The sequence below is a fragment of the Sparus aurata genome, chromosome 5 (assembly GCF_900880675.1).
Source record: "Sparus aurata chromosome 5, fSpaAur1.1, whole genome shotgun sequence".
In the NCBI taxonomy this organism is placed as follows: Eukaryota; Metazoa; Chordata; class Actinopteri; order Spariformes; family Sparidae; genus Sparus; species Sparus aurata.
The window spans coordinates 34368854-34382457 of record NC_044191.1 but is presented as its reverse complement, the minus strand read 5'-3'; the positions used below and the strand labels follow the sequence as shown (position 1 = coordinate 34382457).

At 42.7% G+C, this 13604-nt stretch overlaps 2 protein-coding genes across 2 annotated transcripts; both read right to left on the bottom strand.

Annotated features, from left to right (window-relative positions):
- Positions 1-1117: 1117 nt before the first annotated feature.
- On the bottom strand, positions 1118-2916 carry LOC115582443 (tripartite motif-containing protein 16-like). Its single transcript, XM_030418418.1, has one exon. It carries the CDS (start codon positions 2914-2916, stop codon positions 1243-1245), a length of 1674 nt encoding a protein of 557 aa, XP_030274278.1. The 3' UTR covers positions 1118-1242.
- A 5516-nt stretch (positions 2917-8432) lies between these two features.
- On the bottom strand, positions 8433-10550 carry LOC115582444 (tripartite motif-containing protein 16-like). Its single transcript, XM_030418420.1, has one exon. It carries the CDS (start codon positions 10548-10550, stop codon positions 8877-8879), a length of 1674 nt encoding a protein of 557 aa, XP_030274280.1. The 3' UTR covers positions 8433-8876.
- Positions 10551-13604: the final 3054 nt, after the last annotated feature.

Sequence of the window (13604 nt, the reverse complement as noted above, 5' to 3'; positions counted from 1 at the left end):
CTATGCTAACAGCTAGCATCCTGATTAGCTTTAGCATTGTTAGCACGGTTTCCCAACTCAAATTAAAAGGTTTTCAACACCACTCTGAAGTACAGAATGTTGTTAAATGATGATGTAACTTAAATAAACTAAGAGCAACCATACTCACTGATGGATCTACTCCAAGGATCAGACAACAACTGCTCTGTGATGGAGCTCAGCCTGCAGGCAGGAGAGTAATGGTGGACCGCTCCTTCTTCTTCCTGTTAGGTCGTTTTTAGTAAACTCTGTGTACACAAACAATGTTCTCGATGCTCGTGTTCATGTGTAGAGACCCTGGTGATACTACGAGCAAAGTTTCATGTTATGTCGAGCCTTCTTAGCAGTGCCCCTGTAAAAATGTCCCTGGCCCCCGCTGTGGCCCCCCCCCTGAGCTGACTGAATGATAAAATTAAAATGAAATAAATTCTACACAGATTAATCAGAGCAACCCACCCAAACACTGCGTAGCCAGGTGCGAGATTAGGATGAGAATGGCAGCAACAAGTTTTTGAAGAGAGGAGCCTGTCTTGTTGCAAGAGGTGAAGGTAAGCAAAACGATTTCATCTCTTGAAGTGATTTGTTGCACATTAAGGAGCAAGCTTTGAGCAGTAACATTTTCTTCTGGGGTATAACAGTAGCAGAAAATGGAAACACTCGAGTAAAATACAAGTGCTGCACCCAAACTTCAGCTGATGAACTCTCATATTATTTTGACATGTTCTCCGTCAGCTCTGTATGAAACCCTGAATGAAGACGAGGAGAAAAGACTTTGTTCATGTTTGTTTATTCATGATTTAAAGCTTCAGTTTGTTCACACGTCCCGTCAGTAAAGTCTGTTAAACCACTCTTGTTCAGTGATTTCATGATCAGATTCACTTCATCCACACAATCAGTGTGTTGGAGCAGAATCTCAGCTATGTACAAGCAAATAATGAAGCATCTCCTTATTGATTATGATCATGTGAAGTGAAGTCATCAGGAGCAGCGAGAGCCTCCGTGGCTGAACAGACACAGGAAGGAGCGCCGCCTGAAGAAAGTCCAACATTTACACAACAACAAGAAGGCGGCAAAGTACCGCCCACAATGTTTGATTGACAGGTTGATCTGTGTGCAGTGAAGAAATGCCACAACAATCAGCTCTCAGCAACAATGATGGAAACACAACAAGTCTGAAGGAATGAAACACACAATTTAACCTACTGACCCTGAAATGACTTCAGACTATTTGAGTTTACTGAACTCAGCAGAGGATCCAGAATAAACATTAACTCCAGCATAGAGAGGCTGAGTGAATGTGGTCTGGACTCTGTGGAGGAGAGTCATGGTGTCAGAGACGCTGTAGAAGGACAGAATACCTGCACTGTGATCCAGGTACACTCCAACTCTGGAGGACTGAGGACCTGAGACGGGAGTATTGACTCTGTTGTGATAAAAGTTATAACTGTTTGTGTCACAATGTAACCTCCAAGATTTGTCATTGAATCCAAATAAACATTCCTGTGAGCTCCCTGCTCTCCTGATATTCTTGTATGCGACTGCTACACTAAGTCCTCCTCTCCACTCCACCTCCCAGTAACAACGTCCAGTCAGACTCTCTCTACTCAGGACCTGCCACCAGTTAGTGAATCTGTCTGGGTGACTAGAATAAGACTGTTGTTGACTCGTGTATGTTACTTTTCTGTTCCCCTCAGATAATAACAGCTTTCTGTGTACTGTGTTTGGATCCAGTGTGATTCCACGTGAATATCTTAAGAAGTCAGCTCTGGTCTCGGGCTCTGGTTGTGGGTTTGACAGTAAAACATCCACTTGAGTCACTGTCAGTGAGATGTTGGTCCATGTCTCTCTCAGGACGTCCTGTAGTTTGTCTCTGAGCTCTGACACAGCTGCTGTCACATCCTCAAAGTACTTGAGAGGACGGATCTTGATGCTGGATGAGTGTGTAGACTCACTGAGTGCTGACAGTGAGGGGTAGTTGTGTAGAAACTGGTTGTGATCCTCTGTGTGTGAGAGCTTCTTCAGCTCAGCGTCTTTCCTCTTCAGCTCAGTGATCTCCTGCTCCAGCTTCTCCTGAAGCTCTTTGACTCGACTCACTTCAGTTTCCTGCTGGGATCTGACCTGCTGCTTCACATCAGAGCGTCTTTCCTCCATGAGACGGATCAGCTGGGTGAAGATCTTCTCACTGTGCTCCACTGCTTTATCAGCAGAGCCATTGATGGCCTCCACCTCCTGTTGAAGCAGCTTCACATCTTCCTCTCTGTCCTGGATTCTCTGCTGGATGTTGTGTCGACTCCCCTCCAGCTCTCTCTGCCTCTCAGTCCTCTCTGCTGCAGCTGACACTGTGTCGTGGCCTTTATGTTCGTCCACAGAGCAGAGATAACAGATACACTGCTGATCAGTACGACAGAACATCTTCATCACCTCATCGTGACGAGAGCAGATGTTCTCCTGGAGCTTCTCTGACGGCTCCACCAGCTTGTGTTTTCCATAAGCAGGGATTTCAAAGTGAGGCTGGAGGTGTTTCTCACAGAAAGACATCAGACAGAACAAACAGGACTTGACAGCTCTCAGTTTCCTCCCAGTGCAGACATCACAGGCCACATCTTCAGGTCCAGCATAGCAGAGATCAGCAGGAGCAGCTTGGAGTCCAGTCTTCTTCAGCTCCTCCACTAAAGCTGCTAACATGGTGTTTTTCAGCAGCTCAGGCCTCGGTGTGAAGCTCTTCCTGCACTGAGGGCAGCTGTGGATCCCCTTCTCATCCTCTGTGTCCCAGTGGTCTTTAATACAGTTCTTGCAGTAGCTGTGTCCACAGGGAGTAGTCACCGGATCCTTCAGTAGATCCAAACAGACGGAACAAGAGAAAGTCTCTCGGTCCAGCTGAACTGCTTTCTGCTCCATTTCACCTCTCAGTGTCAACGACCGTCTGAGCTTCACTTCCTGATAACTGAAACTAGTCTGAGCTCTGATCTGAACAGGGTGTGTTTGTGCAGCGAATGAGGTCTGTTAGCTCAGTTACGCCCATCTGTAAAACTGTGGATATGAAGGGGAGGGAACAAGGAAATATAGTGACAGAGTGGAGCTGCTGTGTGAGAGGAGGAAGAAGAGGGAGGGCTGATGGAGCTGTGACTCACTCCAGGACGAGGAGCAGCTCTGTCAATCTGAACTTTGTTCCCTCTTTTACAACAGAGCCTCAGTTAAAACCTGCTCCACACTTGAAAACATCAAAATTTGTAGTTGTAAAATATTTCTTGGCTCCTCAGGGTTTGCTGATATTTCTCTGATTCTGTTCACTTTTCTTCTCCTGGTTAAAATCAGCTGACTGACTGTCGGGAGTGATCAAACTAAACTCTCATAAAGATTCAAGCTGCTGTATAATAGTTGTCTCACACAGTTAATGATCTACTTTGAAGCATTCGTGACAAAACAGTTGAGTGTCAGAATCTCATCCTGAGCCAAAGCAGCATTTCAAGCTTCAGACGTGTTGAAACAAAACTCATCACAGCAGTTTTTAGTGAACTGTGAATCCAGAAGGACGAGAATGAACCAGATCAGCTGCTTCTGCTGATCGTCTTTGGATCAATATGAATCAATGAATCTGTACAGTTGACACACTTTGGTTTGTTTGTTGTATTTGATTATTAGTTTTAGTTTTCGTCGTAGCCCTGAATCTTCCCTATATGAGCTACAACCTGTCCGGGGTTCCTCTGTCACCTGATCAATAAAATAGTGATTCTATGAGCAGTGATACAACACGACTCCAATCTCGAAGGAGATCAGTAGTATTCACTAGGCCTACTTTTAATATTACAACTAATTAACACTTACAATTAAATTAACCAACATGTCCTTATTGAGGTCCACCTGCTGCTGTGACCCTGCCACTCCACCCTGTCTGATAAATCAAATCAATCACCATTAAGAGCGAGAAAACGGTTGAAAACAATGTTTTGAATTCATTAGCAGCAGCCTATGAGGGGGAACTATTTTCCTCAGGTGACTTACACTTTGTTTGGTCAAATAACTTCTATAGTGGGGCTGTTAATCTCTTAAAATATGGACAATCTTGCTTTTTGTGAAAGAAGCATAAAACTTTAGGGTTTGTTCCTGATGACCTAAGATTTAATTTAAGATTTGGAGGTATTCTCAATTTGACCCCTGAGGTCAGCTAGAGATACCTCTGTGATATGACATTTCTAGGCCCGATATTAGAAATGGGTGTATCTAGAAATGTAAACTAAAGATGTATTTCCATGTTTCTAGGCACGAGGAACTCGAACTCGATTTCACCAAACAATTCCATACAAATACGGAAGTGACAAAAATGTAGCCCTACTTGAAGTTGAACTCTGATTAGAAACTCAGGATTTGTACTCCTATCAGAAATTCCCAATGTAACATTTAAGTGTGAATAGAACAGCTGTTCAGATCATCCTCCTGTAAAACACTGTTGGTCAAATATTTAAACTTGATGTCTGCATTAGAGAACAGGGTGTGGGGTGAGGCTGTAAATCTTCTTTTTAGCACGTGTCAAGTAAATTGCCATGTAACATGTTTCACGAATTGCAAATTGGGAACATGACTTGGCTACAGGTTCTGCTGAATGTTGACCTTGGTATTTCAAAAATCCTGGCTACGGCCCCGGTTTTACCATGTTGAGGTCTCACCTGTAACTCCACCTGGCCTCTCCCCGATGCAGCACCCTCATGAAATAACACATGATGCCAGCATGACATTAACTTTGTACGATGCATTACCTGCTGTACATAAGCAGTCAAACATATGCAGTAAAACATTTAGTATAGCACCATGTTAAATTTACCTGTAGCCCTGAATCTTCCCTATATGAGCTACAACCTGTCCGGGGTTCCTCTGTCACCTGATCAATAAAACATTGATGCTATGAGCAGTGACACAGCACGACTCAAACCTCCAAGGAGATCAGTAGTATTCACTGGGCCTACTTTTAATATTACAACTAGCTAACACTTCAAATTAAATGAACCACCGTGTCCTTATTGAAGTCCACCTGCTGCTGTGACCCTGCCACTCCACCCTGTCTGATAAATCTAATCAATCACCATTGTAAGATCCCGAGTTCTACCCCTGTCCAGGAGGTACTCGACCAGCTCTCCGTTATAAAGGGTTAGATCCCTATGACCTATAAAAGGTTGTTAAAAAGTGGGAATTTTAAATAGGGATTTTTAAGCTGGTAACGAGGAGACTCGCCTAGCTTCTAACTGCCTGAATCCGAACGTCTACCCTGCTTCCTCTGGTAAAGCACCTGACATGAATAGCCCTTGAGTCAGATACAGCCACCAGCCACGCCCGTTAATGGCAGCTCTCCTCTAAATGATCTGGGCTCTTGGTATGGTGCCAGGTTTGATTTTAAGGGCTTTTGGTAAAACCTAAGGGCCTGTTTCAATTTGGTAGGCTAGAGTAACCTTTAAGAACCTTTAAGATATTATGCACACTTAACACCTGACTTTTACTTCCACTCAAAGAGACATAAAATCAATGTCCACAACTTTAACTTTAACTATATTATGTAGGTTTTATTGCATAGATTTTAGCAAGGGCAAAGCATACAGCGCAATACTTGTTTCAATTACTATCAATCATTATCAAAAATCCTTATTGATAAATCACAATACTTCAAATAACAAATTAACCTAAAAGAGCTGAGGCCTGGTTAGAAATACTTAAATTTAGGTGAGATGGAGAGGGTCAGGTCTGTCCATGGCTTGCCTTTCCCTTCCTGCTGAAAGTCCAAGTCCTTGAGGCAAATCACCAACCCAGCCGGAGCTCTCGTAACTTCCTCAAAGTCCAAACTTCACGCCAGCAGCATGAACAAAAGTACTCCAATATCCAAATTGTAATCCACAGCATGTTGGCAAAAATGGTTAATCCGTTGTGCTCTTAATTCCTTGGTCTGTTTCTGCTGAAGATTTCTTGAAGTCCTTTCTGCGATGTTTAGGCTGCTCACATTCTCCGTCTCAGGTGTTTCTTCAAGGCTTGAGCGAGTGGACACTCTTGCTTCGGACACTGGCTTGGTTTTGTGTCCTTATTAGGACATGTTTTCAGCATCTCTCCATTCACTGGTTGATAACCCCTTGATCAAGATTTAATAACGCTTCTCTCTTGCTTTGGACGGTGGCACGGTTTTATGTCCTTATTAGGACATTTTCCCACCATCTCTCCGTTCAATGACTAATAGTCCCTTGATGACGGCTGACGATTTCATAATGATCCAACACGCTCTGGTCACGGACCGTGCACGTGCCCAACGCGTGATCAGATTTCGACACATCCTTTTGGTCTCACGTTGACCTGATCAGTTCTTTAACACTTTCTCATGACCTCAGCTCAACACTGTTTCTTTACTGATTTTCATTAGATCTCTAAACTTCAATACATCATGGTTACACCTTACACCTCCTTTAACTTTGCAAAGTTAATACTAAGTCAAAAATGATCATCAGAGACAGAGTGACAGACAGAACCTTGAGTGTAACACTTCCTCTTTTTCACAGACACCCCGTGTTGCCCTTTCCTCTTCACTTCCTATTTCACCACATCTTTAATGTAATGGTTTAACACTTTCCAATTAATTTATGGCAAACACAATGCAGCAAGCAAAGTTTTGATATATTGCAGAATCATTTCAGGACTAAGTTTAATGTCCCTTCCTTGTGTCTGTGTCTGACAGGAGTGTATGACTCCCAACTTTCTTGACACTGTCACTATGTGTGTACATACTGGTAATTATATTAGACAGGAGTAAATGGATCTCAACTATTTTGACACCCCCTTCTTGAGATCAGGCACTGCTGTCGTCTCCAGTGCTTCCTTCATGAGCACAAGGCAACCATCTGCCTCACCTGCTAAGGTGAACGGTGAGCCTGCTGCTGGTATTGATGACAGACCCAGGGCATCGATGATGATGATGATGGGCTCACCCGCTGAAGCCTGTCGCAGCTTGGTCAAGTTGGGACGATATAGCTGTATCCGTCCCGCCGACTTGATGCTCTGTAGCAGCTCCCTCAACTCCTGAGTTGACAGGTGAGTCTGCTGATGGCGTTGGTGACCGAGTCATTCCTGCAGTGCGTGTTCTCCGCTGAAGATGGTCCCGGCCTGGTGCTGTCAGTTTCCATCGCTGTCTGGTCAAGTTGAGATGCTATGGCTGTTGACTCTCCTTCGCCGCTCTCCCAGAGCCCGGAGATGAGGGTCCCTCCACGACAGCGTTGCTTCTCCCCAACACCAGCTCACCCAGTCCATTTGGGTAGCTGAGTCGGCAGTAGACTTCTTCGGGGCAGGCAAGAGGAGGCCCTCAGTGCTGGCAGCTTGCTCCGGGTTGGCTCTGCGGTGGAGCAAGGTGTTACAACACAAAGTCTGGTTATAGATTGATATTGTGCAAAGCGTAAGCGTGCCCGTAGAGACCTGTACTTTCCAAGTCTCTATCTAGAAATTTCTTCAGGAGTGCCTCTGCCAAAGAGGTCAGCCAGGGGGATCTTAGCATAACTGGGGGAGTCCCCCCTGAGCCAGCTGCAGTCTCTCTGAAGGGGAAGAAGGCAGCATAAATCATAAACAAGATGACTATGTGCTGAGCTTGATTAGCCAACACCTTCTTCTTTCTTGCAATGCCTTCCTCCTCTTTCTTGCAATGCCTTCTTCCTCTTTCTTGCAGGAAGCAGCTTGCAAGAGGTGTGGATATGTGGATGGCCACACATATCCAAACACATTCATGATGATGTCACTTGTCACTCGACATAATCCACAGATTTAGGCATTCATGACTTTTACAGACTTGTAGTCCATACCTTTGAACTCTCCTCTGGCCCTGTTGGGCCTTGCAGGTTTTTCATGACCTGGTCCTTTCCATCGGACCGTTAATGTAGTAGGCTTCATGCGTACTACACAACAGTTCTTTACTTCTCTACACTCCAATAACTCCTTCTCTTCTGACAGGAATCTCTTTGGCATAATCCAATTTCTTCAGGGCTCTGCCTGACTCCCAACTTTCTTGACACTTTCACTATGTGTGTACATACTGGTAATTATATTAGACAGGAGTAAATGGATCTCAACTATTTTGACACTATCAATGACACCCAAAAAATTGAGAACACATGTACAAGAAACACAATAATGGCCTGTGGGAAAGTTACAAAACCAAAGAATATTCAAAAGGATCTGATATGAGACAGAATGTGATGGACAGGGAACTTAAACCAACTTTGAATGACAATACTTTTAGAAACTGTTTAAGTAAAGGCTTGACTGATATAATCAGATAGTTACAGATAAAGGAATAGAGACTTTAGAGAACTTATTAAAACTATATGACCTACCGAAATCAGACTTTTATAAATATTTACAAGTGAGAAGTTACATTGTGGAACAAATAGCAGACATAAAACAGTGAAGGACAAACACCCTTTAATAACTTGTATATTAAACATATCAGTAAAGTCTGTTAAAGCACTCTTGTTCAGTGATTTCATGATCAGATTCACTTCATCCACACAATCAGTGTGTTGGAGCAGAATCTCAGCTATGTACAAGCAAATAATGAAGCATCTCCTTATTGATTATGATCATGTGAAGTGAAGTCATCAGGAGCAGCGAGAGCCTCCGTGGCTGAACAGACACAGGAAGGAGCGCCGCCTGAAGAAAGTCCAACATTTACACAACAACAAGAAGGTGGCAAAGTACCGCCCACAATGTTTGATTGACAGGTTGATCTGTGTGCAGTGAAGAAATGCCACAACAATCAGCTCTCAGCAACAATGATGGAAACACAACAAGTCTGAAGGAATGAAACACACAATTTAACCCACTGACCCTGAAATGACTTCAGACTATTTGAGTTTACTGAACTCAGCAGTGGTGTTAGGTTCAAGCCAGACTCCAGCATAGAGAGGCTGAGTGAATGTGGTCTGGACTCTGTGGAGGAGAGTCATGGTGTCAGAGACGCTGTAGAAGGACAGAATACCTGCACTGTGATCCAGGTACACTCCAACTCTGGAGGACCGAGGACCTGAGACGCGAGTTCTGACTTTGTTGTGACAGAAGTTATAACAGTTTGTGTCGCAATATAACATCCAAGATTTGTCATTTTTTCCAAATCCGCATTCCTGTGAGTTCCCTGCTCTCCTGATATTCTTGTATGCGACTGCTACATCAACGTCTCCTCTCCTCTCCACCTCCCAGTAACAACGTCCAGTCAGACTCTCTCTACTCAGGACCTGATACTTGTCAGTGAATCTGTCTGGGTGACTAGAATAAGACTGTTGTTTACTCACTCTTGTTACTTTTCTGTTCCCCTCAGATAATAACAGCTGTGTGTGTGCTGTGTTTGGATCCAGTGTGATTTCATGTGAATATCTTAAGAAGTCAGCTCTGGTCTCGGGCTCTGGTTGTGGGTTTGACAGTAAAACATCCACTTGAGTCACTGTCAGTGAGATGTTGGTCCATGTCTCTCTCAGGACGTCCTGTAGTTTGTCTCTGAGCTCTGACACAGCTGCTGTCACATCCTCAAAGTACTTGAGAGGACGGATCTTGATGCTGGATGAGTGTGTAGACTCACTGAGTGCTGACAGTGAGGGGTAGTTGTGTAGAAACTGGTTGTGATCCTCTGTGTGTGAGAGCTTCTTCAGCTCAGCGTCTTTCCTATTCAGCTCAGTGATCTCCTGCTCCAGCTTCTCCTGAAGCTCTTTGACTCGACTCACTTCAGTTTCCTGCTGGGATCTGACCTGCTGCTTCACATCAGAGCGTCTTTCCTCCATGAGACGGATCAGCTGAGTGAAGATCTTCTCACTGTGCTCCACTGCTTTATCAGCAGAGCCATTGATGGCCTCCACCTCCTGTTGAAGCAGCTTCACATCTTCCTCTCTGTCCTGGATTCTCTGCTGGATGTTGTGTCGACTCCCCTCCAGCTCTCTCTGCCTCTCAGTCCTCTCTGCTGCAGCTGACACTGTGTCGTGGCCTTTATGTTCGTCCACAGAGCAGAGATAACAGATACACTGCTGATCAGTACGACAGAACATCTTCATCACCTCATCGTGACGAGAGCAGATGTTCTCCTGGAGCTTCTCTGACGGCTCCACCAGCTTGTGTTTTCCATAGGCAGGGATTTCAAAGTGAGGCTGGAGGTGTTTCTCACAGAAAGACATCATACAGACCAAACAGGACTTGACAGCTCTCAGTTTCCTCCCAGTGCAGACATCACAGGCCACATCTTCAGGTCCAGCATAGCAGAGATCAGCAGGAGCAGCTTGGAGTCCAGTCTTCTTCAGCTCCTCCACTAAAACTGCTAACATGGTGTTTTTCAGCAGCTCAGGCCTCGGTGTGAAGCTCTTCCTGCACTGAGGGCAGCTGTGGATCCCCTTCTCATCCTCTGTGTCCCAGTGGTCTTTAATACAGTTCTTGCAGTAGCTGTGTCCACAGGGAGTAGTCACCGGATCCTTCAGTAGATCCAAACAGATCGAACAAGAGAAAGTCTCTCGGTCCAGCTGAACTGCTTTCTGCTCCATTTCACCTCTCAGTGTCAACGACCGTCTGAGTTTCACTTCCTGATAACTGAAAGTAGTCTGAGCTCTGATCTGAACAGGATGTGTTTGTGCAGCGAATGAGGTCTGTCAGCTCAGTTACGCCCATCCACAGACTGTAGATATGAAGGGGAGGGAACAAGGAAATATAGTGACAGAGTGGAGCTGCTGTGTGAGAGGAGGAAGTTTGTAGTTGTAAAATGTTTCTTGGCTCCTCAGACTTTGCTGATATTTCTCTGATTCTGTTCACTTTTCTTCTCCTGGTTAAAAACAGCTGACTGACAGTCGGGAGTGATCAAACTAAACTCTCATAAAGATTCAAGCTGCTGTATAATAGTTGTCTCACACAGTTAATGATCTACTTTGAAGCATTAGTGACAAAACGGTTGAGTGTCGGAATCTCATCCTGAGCCAAAGCAGCATTTCAAGCTTCAGACGTGTTGAAACAAAATTCATCACACCAATTTTTAGTGAACTGTGAATCCAGAAGGACGAGAATAAACCATATCAGCTGCTTCTGCTGATCATATGTGGATCCATATGAATCAATGAATCTATACAGTTGACATACTTTGGTTTGTTTGTTGTATTTGATCATTAGTTTGAGTTCTTTCAAACTGTGACGTCATCAGGTGGTTTGAGGACGACCGTTTTAAAGCTTTTTGGCATCACAACTGTCGCCATCTTTTTTTTTTAGAATCAGAAATGATTCCTGTGATTCCAAGTCATTCCTGGAAATGTATGTAAAATTATCCTAAACATCATCTCAGTCTAGAACGAAGTTTTGGCATGTTTTTAAGGCCTCCGATTACAGAACTTTTTAATAAAACTTTACCACAATGTTATACGATAACAAAGGAAGATCATTGTCAAAGCAACATGCGGAAAATGTTTTCGGAATATTATCAAGGCCTACAATCCTAAAACATTTTTCTAAAACGTTCTTGTAATATGATATGTTAACAAAGAAAGAAAGTTTTTGCTGTAACATTCTCGGGATGTTGTGGGGATGTGGGTGAGGTAACATATTATAAATATATATATATAACATATATATAAACTATAAAACATTCCGAGAATGTTACATGAAAACAAAGGCTGAACATTCCTAAAGCAACATTTAGAAAATGTTTTCAGAATGTTATTAGGGCCTTAGATTATATCACGTTTTTTATAAAACATTCCAACGATTTTAAATGACAACAAAGGAAGGACATTCTGTAAGCAACACTTGGAAAAAATTTTGGGATATTATTAAGGCCTCAGTTCACAAAACATTTTTTCTACAACATTCCTGTAATGTGATATGTTAACAAAGGTAGAACATTTTGTCTGCAACATTCTGAGAATGTTTCGGTGACGTTGTTCAGGTAACAGATTATAGAATGTTCTTTAAAACATTCCCACAATGTTAGATGATAACAAAGGAAAAATATTCTCAAAACAACACTCTGTTGTCAGAGTTCGGCATATCTTTAAGACCTCCAATTACAGAAAGTTTTTTAATAAAACATTCCCACAATGTTACACAATATCAACGGAAGAACATTGACAAAGCAACATGCGGAAAATGTTTTCAGGATGTTATTAAAGCCTCAGATTTCAGCACATTTTTTAACGTTCCCACAATGTTATGTGATAACAAAGGAAAAACATTCTCAAAGCCACACACGGAAAATGCTTTGATACCTCAGATCACAGAAAAGAACATCCTAAAACGTTCCTGAAATATGACATGTTAACAAGGAAGGATGTTTTAGGTGTAACATTCTTGGGATTTTTTGGGGATGTTATTAAGGCCTCAGATTACAGAACTTTTTTTAATAAAATGTTCCTGTATTGTGATATGTTCACAAAGGAATAACATTCTCACTGCAACATTCTGAGGATGTTTGGGGGACATTGTTTTATAAATAATTCCCACAATATTACATGTTCACAAAGGAATAACATTCTCACTGCAACATTCAGAAAATCTTTCATGGATGTTATTAAGGCTTCAGATTACAGAATGTTTTTTATAAAACGTTTCTGTAATGTGATATGTTAACAAAGGGAGAACATTCTCAAAGCAACATTTGGAAAATGTTTTCAGGATGTTTTTAAGGCCTTAGATAACAGATGACAGAACTTTTTTTAATAAAATGTCATAAACCCATGCCAGCTCCAGGGAAGCAGGCTACGTTACCTCAAACCAAACACACCACAATGACGTCGCTAATCCATCCAGACTCCCAGCCGTCCCAGGGCTGATAAATTGGCTAGGTTGCCTTTTGCAAATGACTTTATCAGCTACAAAGCAACTAATGCCAGATCCATGCTGTCTGGCCACTGGCTGCTCGCTCCTGTGCAAGGTCGCTGTCTGCAGTTGCCCTAATGGCCATCAGTGTCATTCTGATTCTTATACATAGGCCTAGTAGGCCTACCTTTAAATTGCTGAGAACATCCAAGTGTAATGGATGGATGAATGGATTCTAACTTGTGACAATCACAAGCAATCACAATCAGTGAGTCAAGGATATTCAGGTAAAATCAAACAAATCATTTTATAGCCCAATATCACAAATCACAAAATAACCTCAAGGGGCTTTACAATATATATTCTACAACACAGACTACATGGGACGAATTTCCTACAGGGTGAGCAATGGAGGAAACCTCAGGAAGATCAACAGAGTTGGATCCCTCTCCTGGGATTGAAAGACATGTAATATTGCATGTAAAATGCCAGTATGGACAATCTGGGTGACAAAATTAGAGATAAATTCATGACCATGTCAGATCAACACAAGTGTTTCACAGTACGTTTTACATTATTGTTGTAGCCAAAAATTTTAGTTTAAAGTTTAGGTTTAAAGTGCACATATCTGGGGGCTTTGCCAGTTTTTGTTGATTTTTTGGTTGTTTTGGTTCTAGCAGAATGTCTAGTGGGGAAAGTGGAATTGAAAAAACGTAACCCTAACCGTTGTTTTAGCGAAAAAAATATAAATAATTCTGTTGAAAGACTTTTGAATATTGATGTTATCAAACTTTTACATG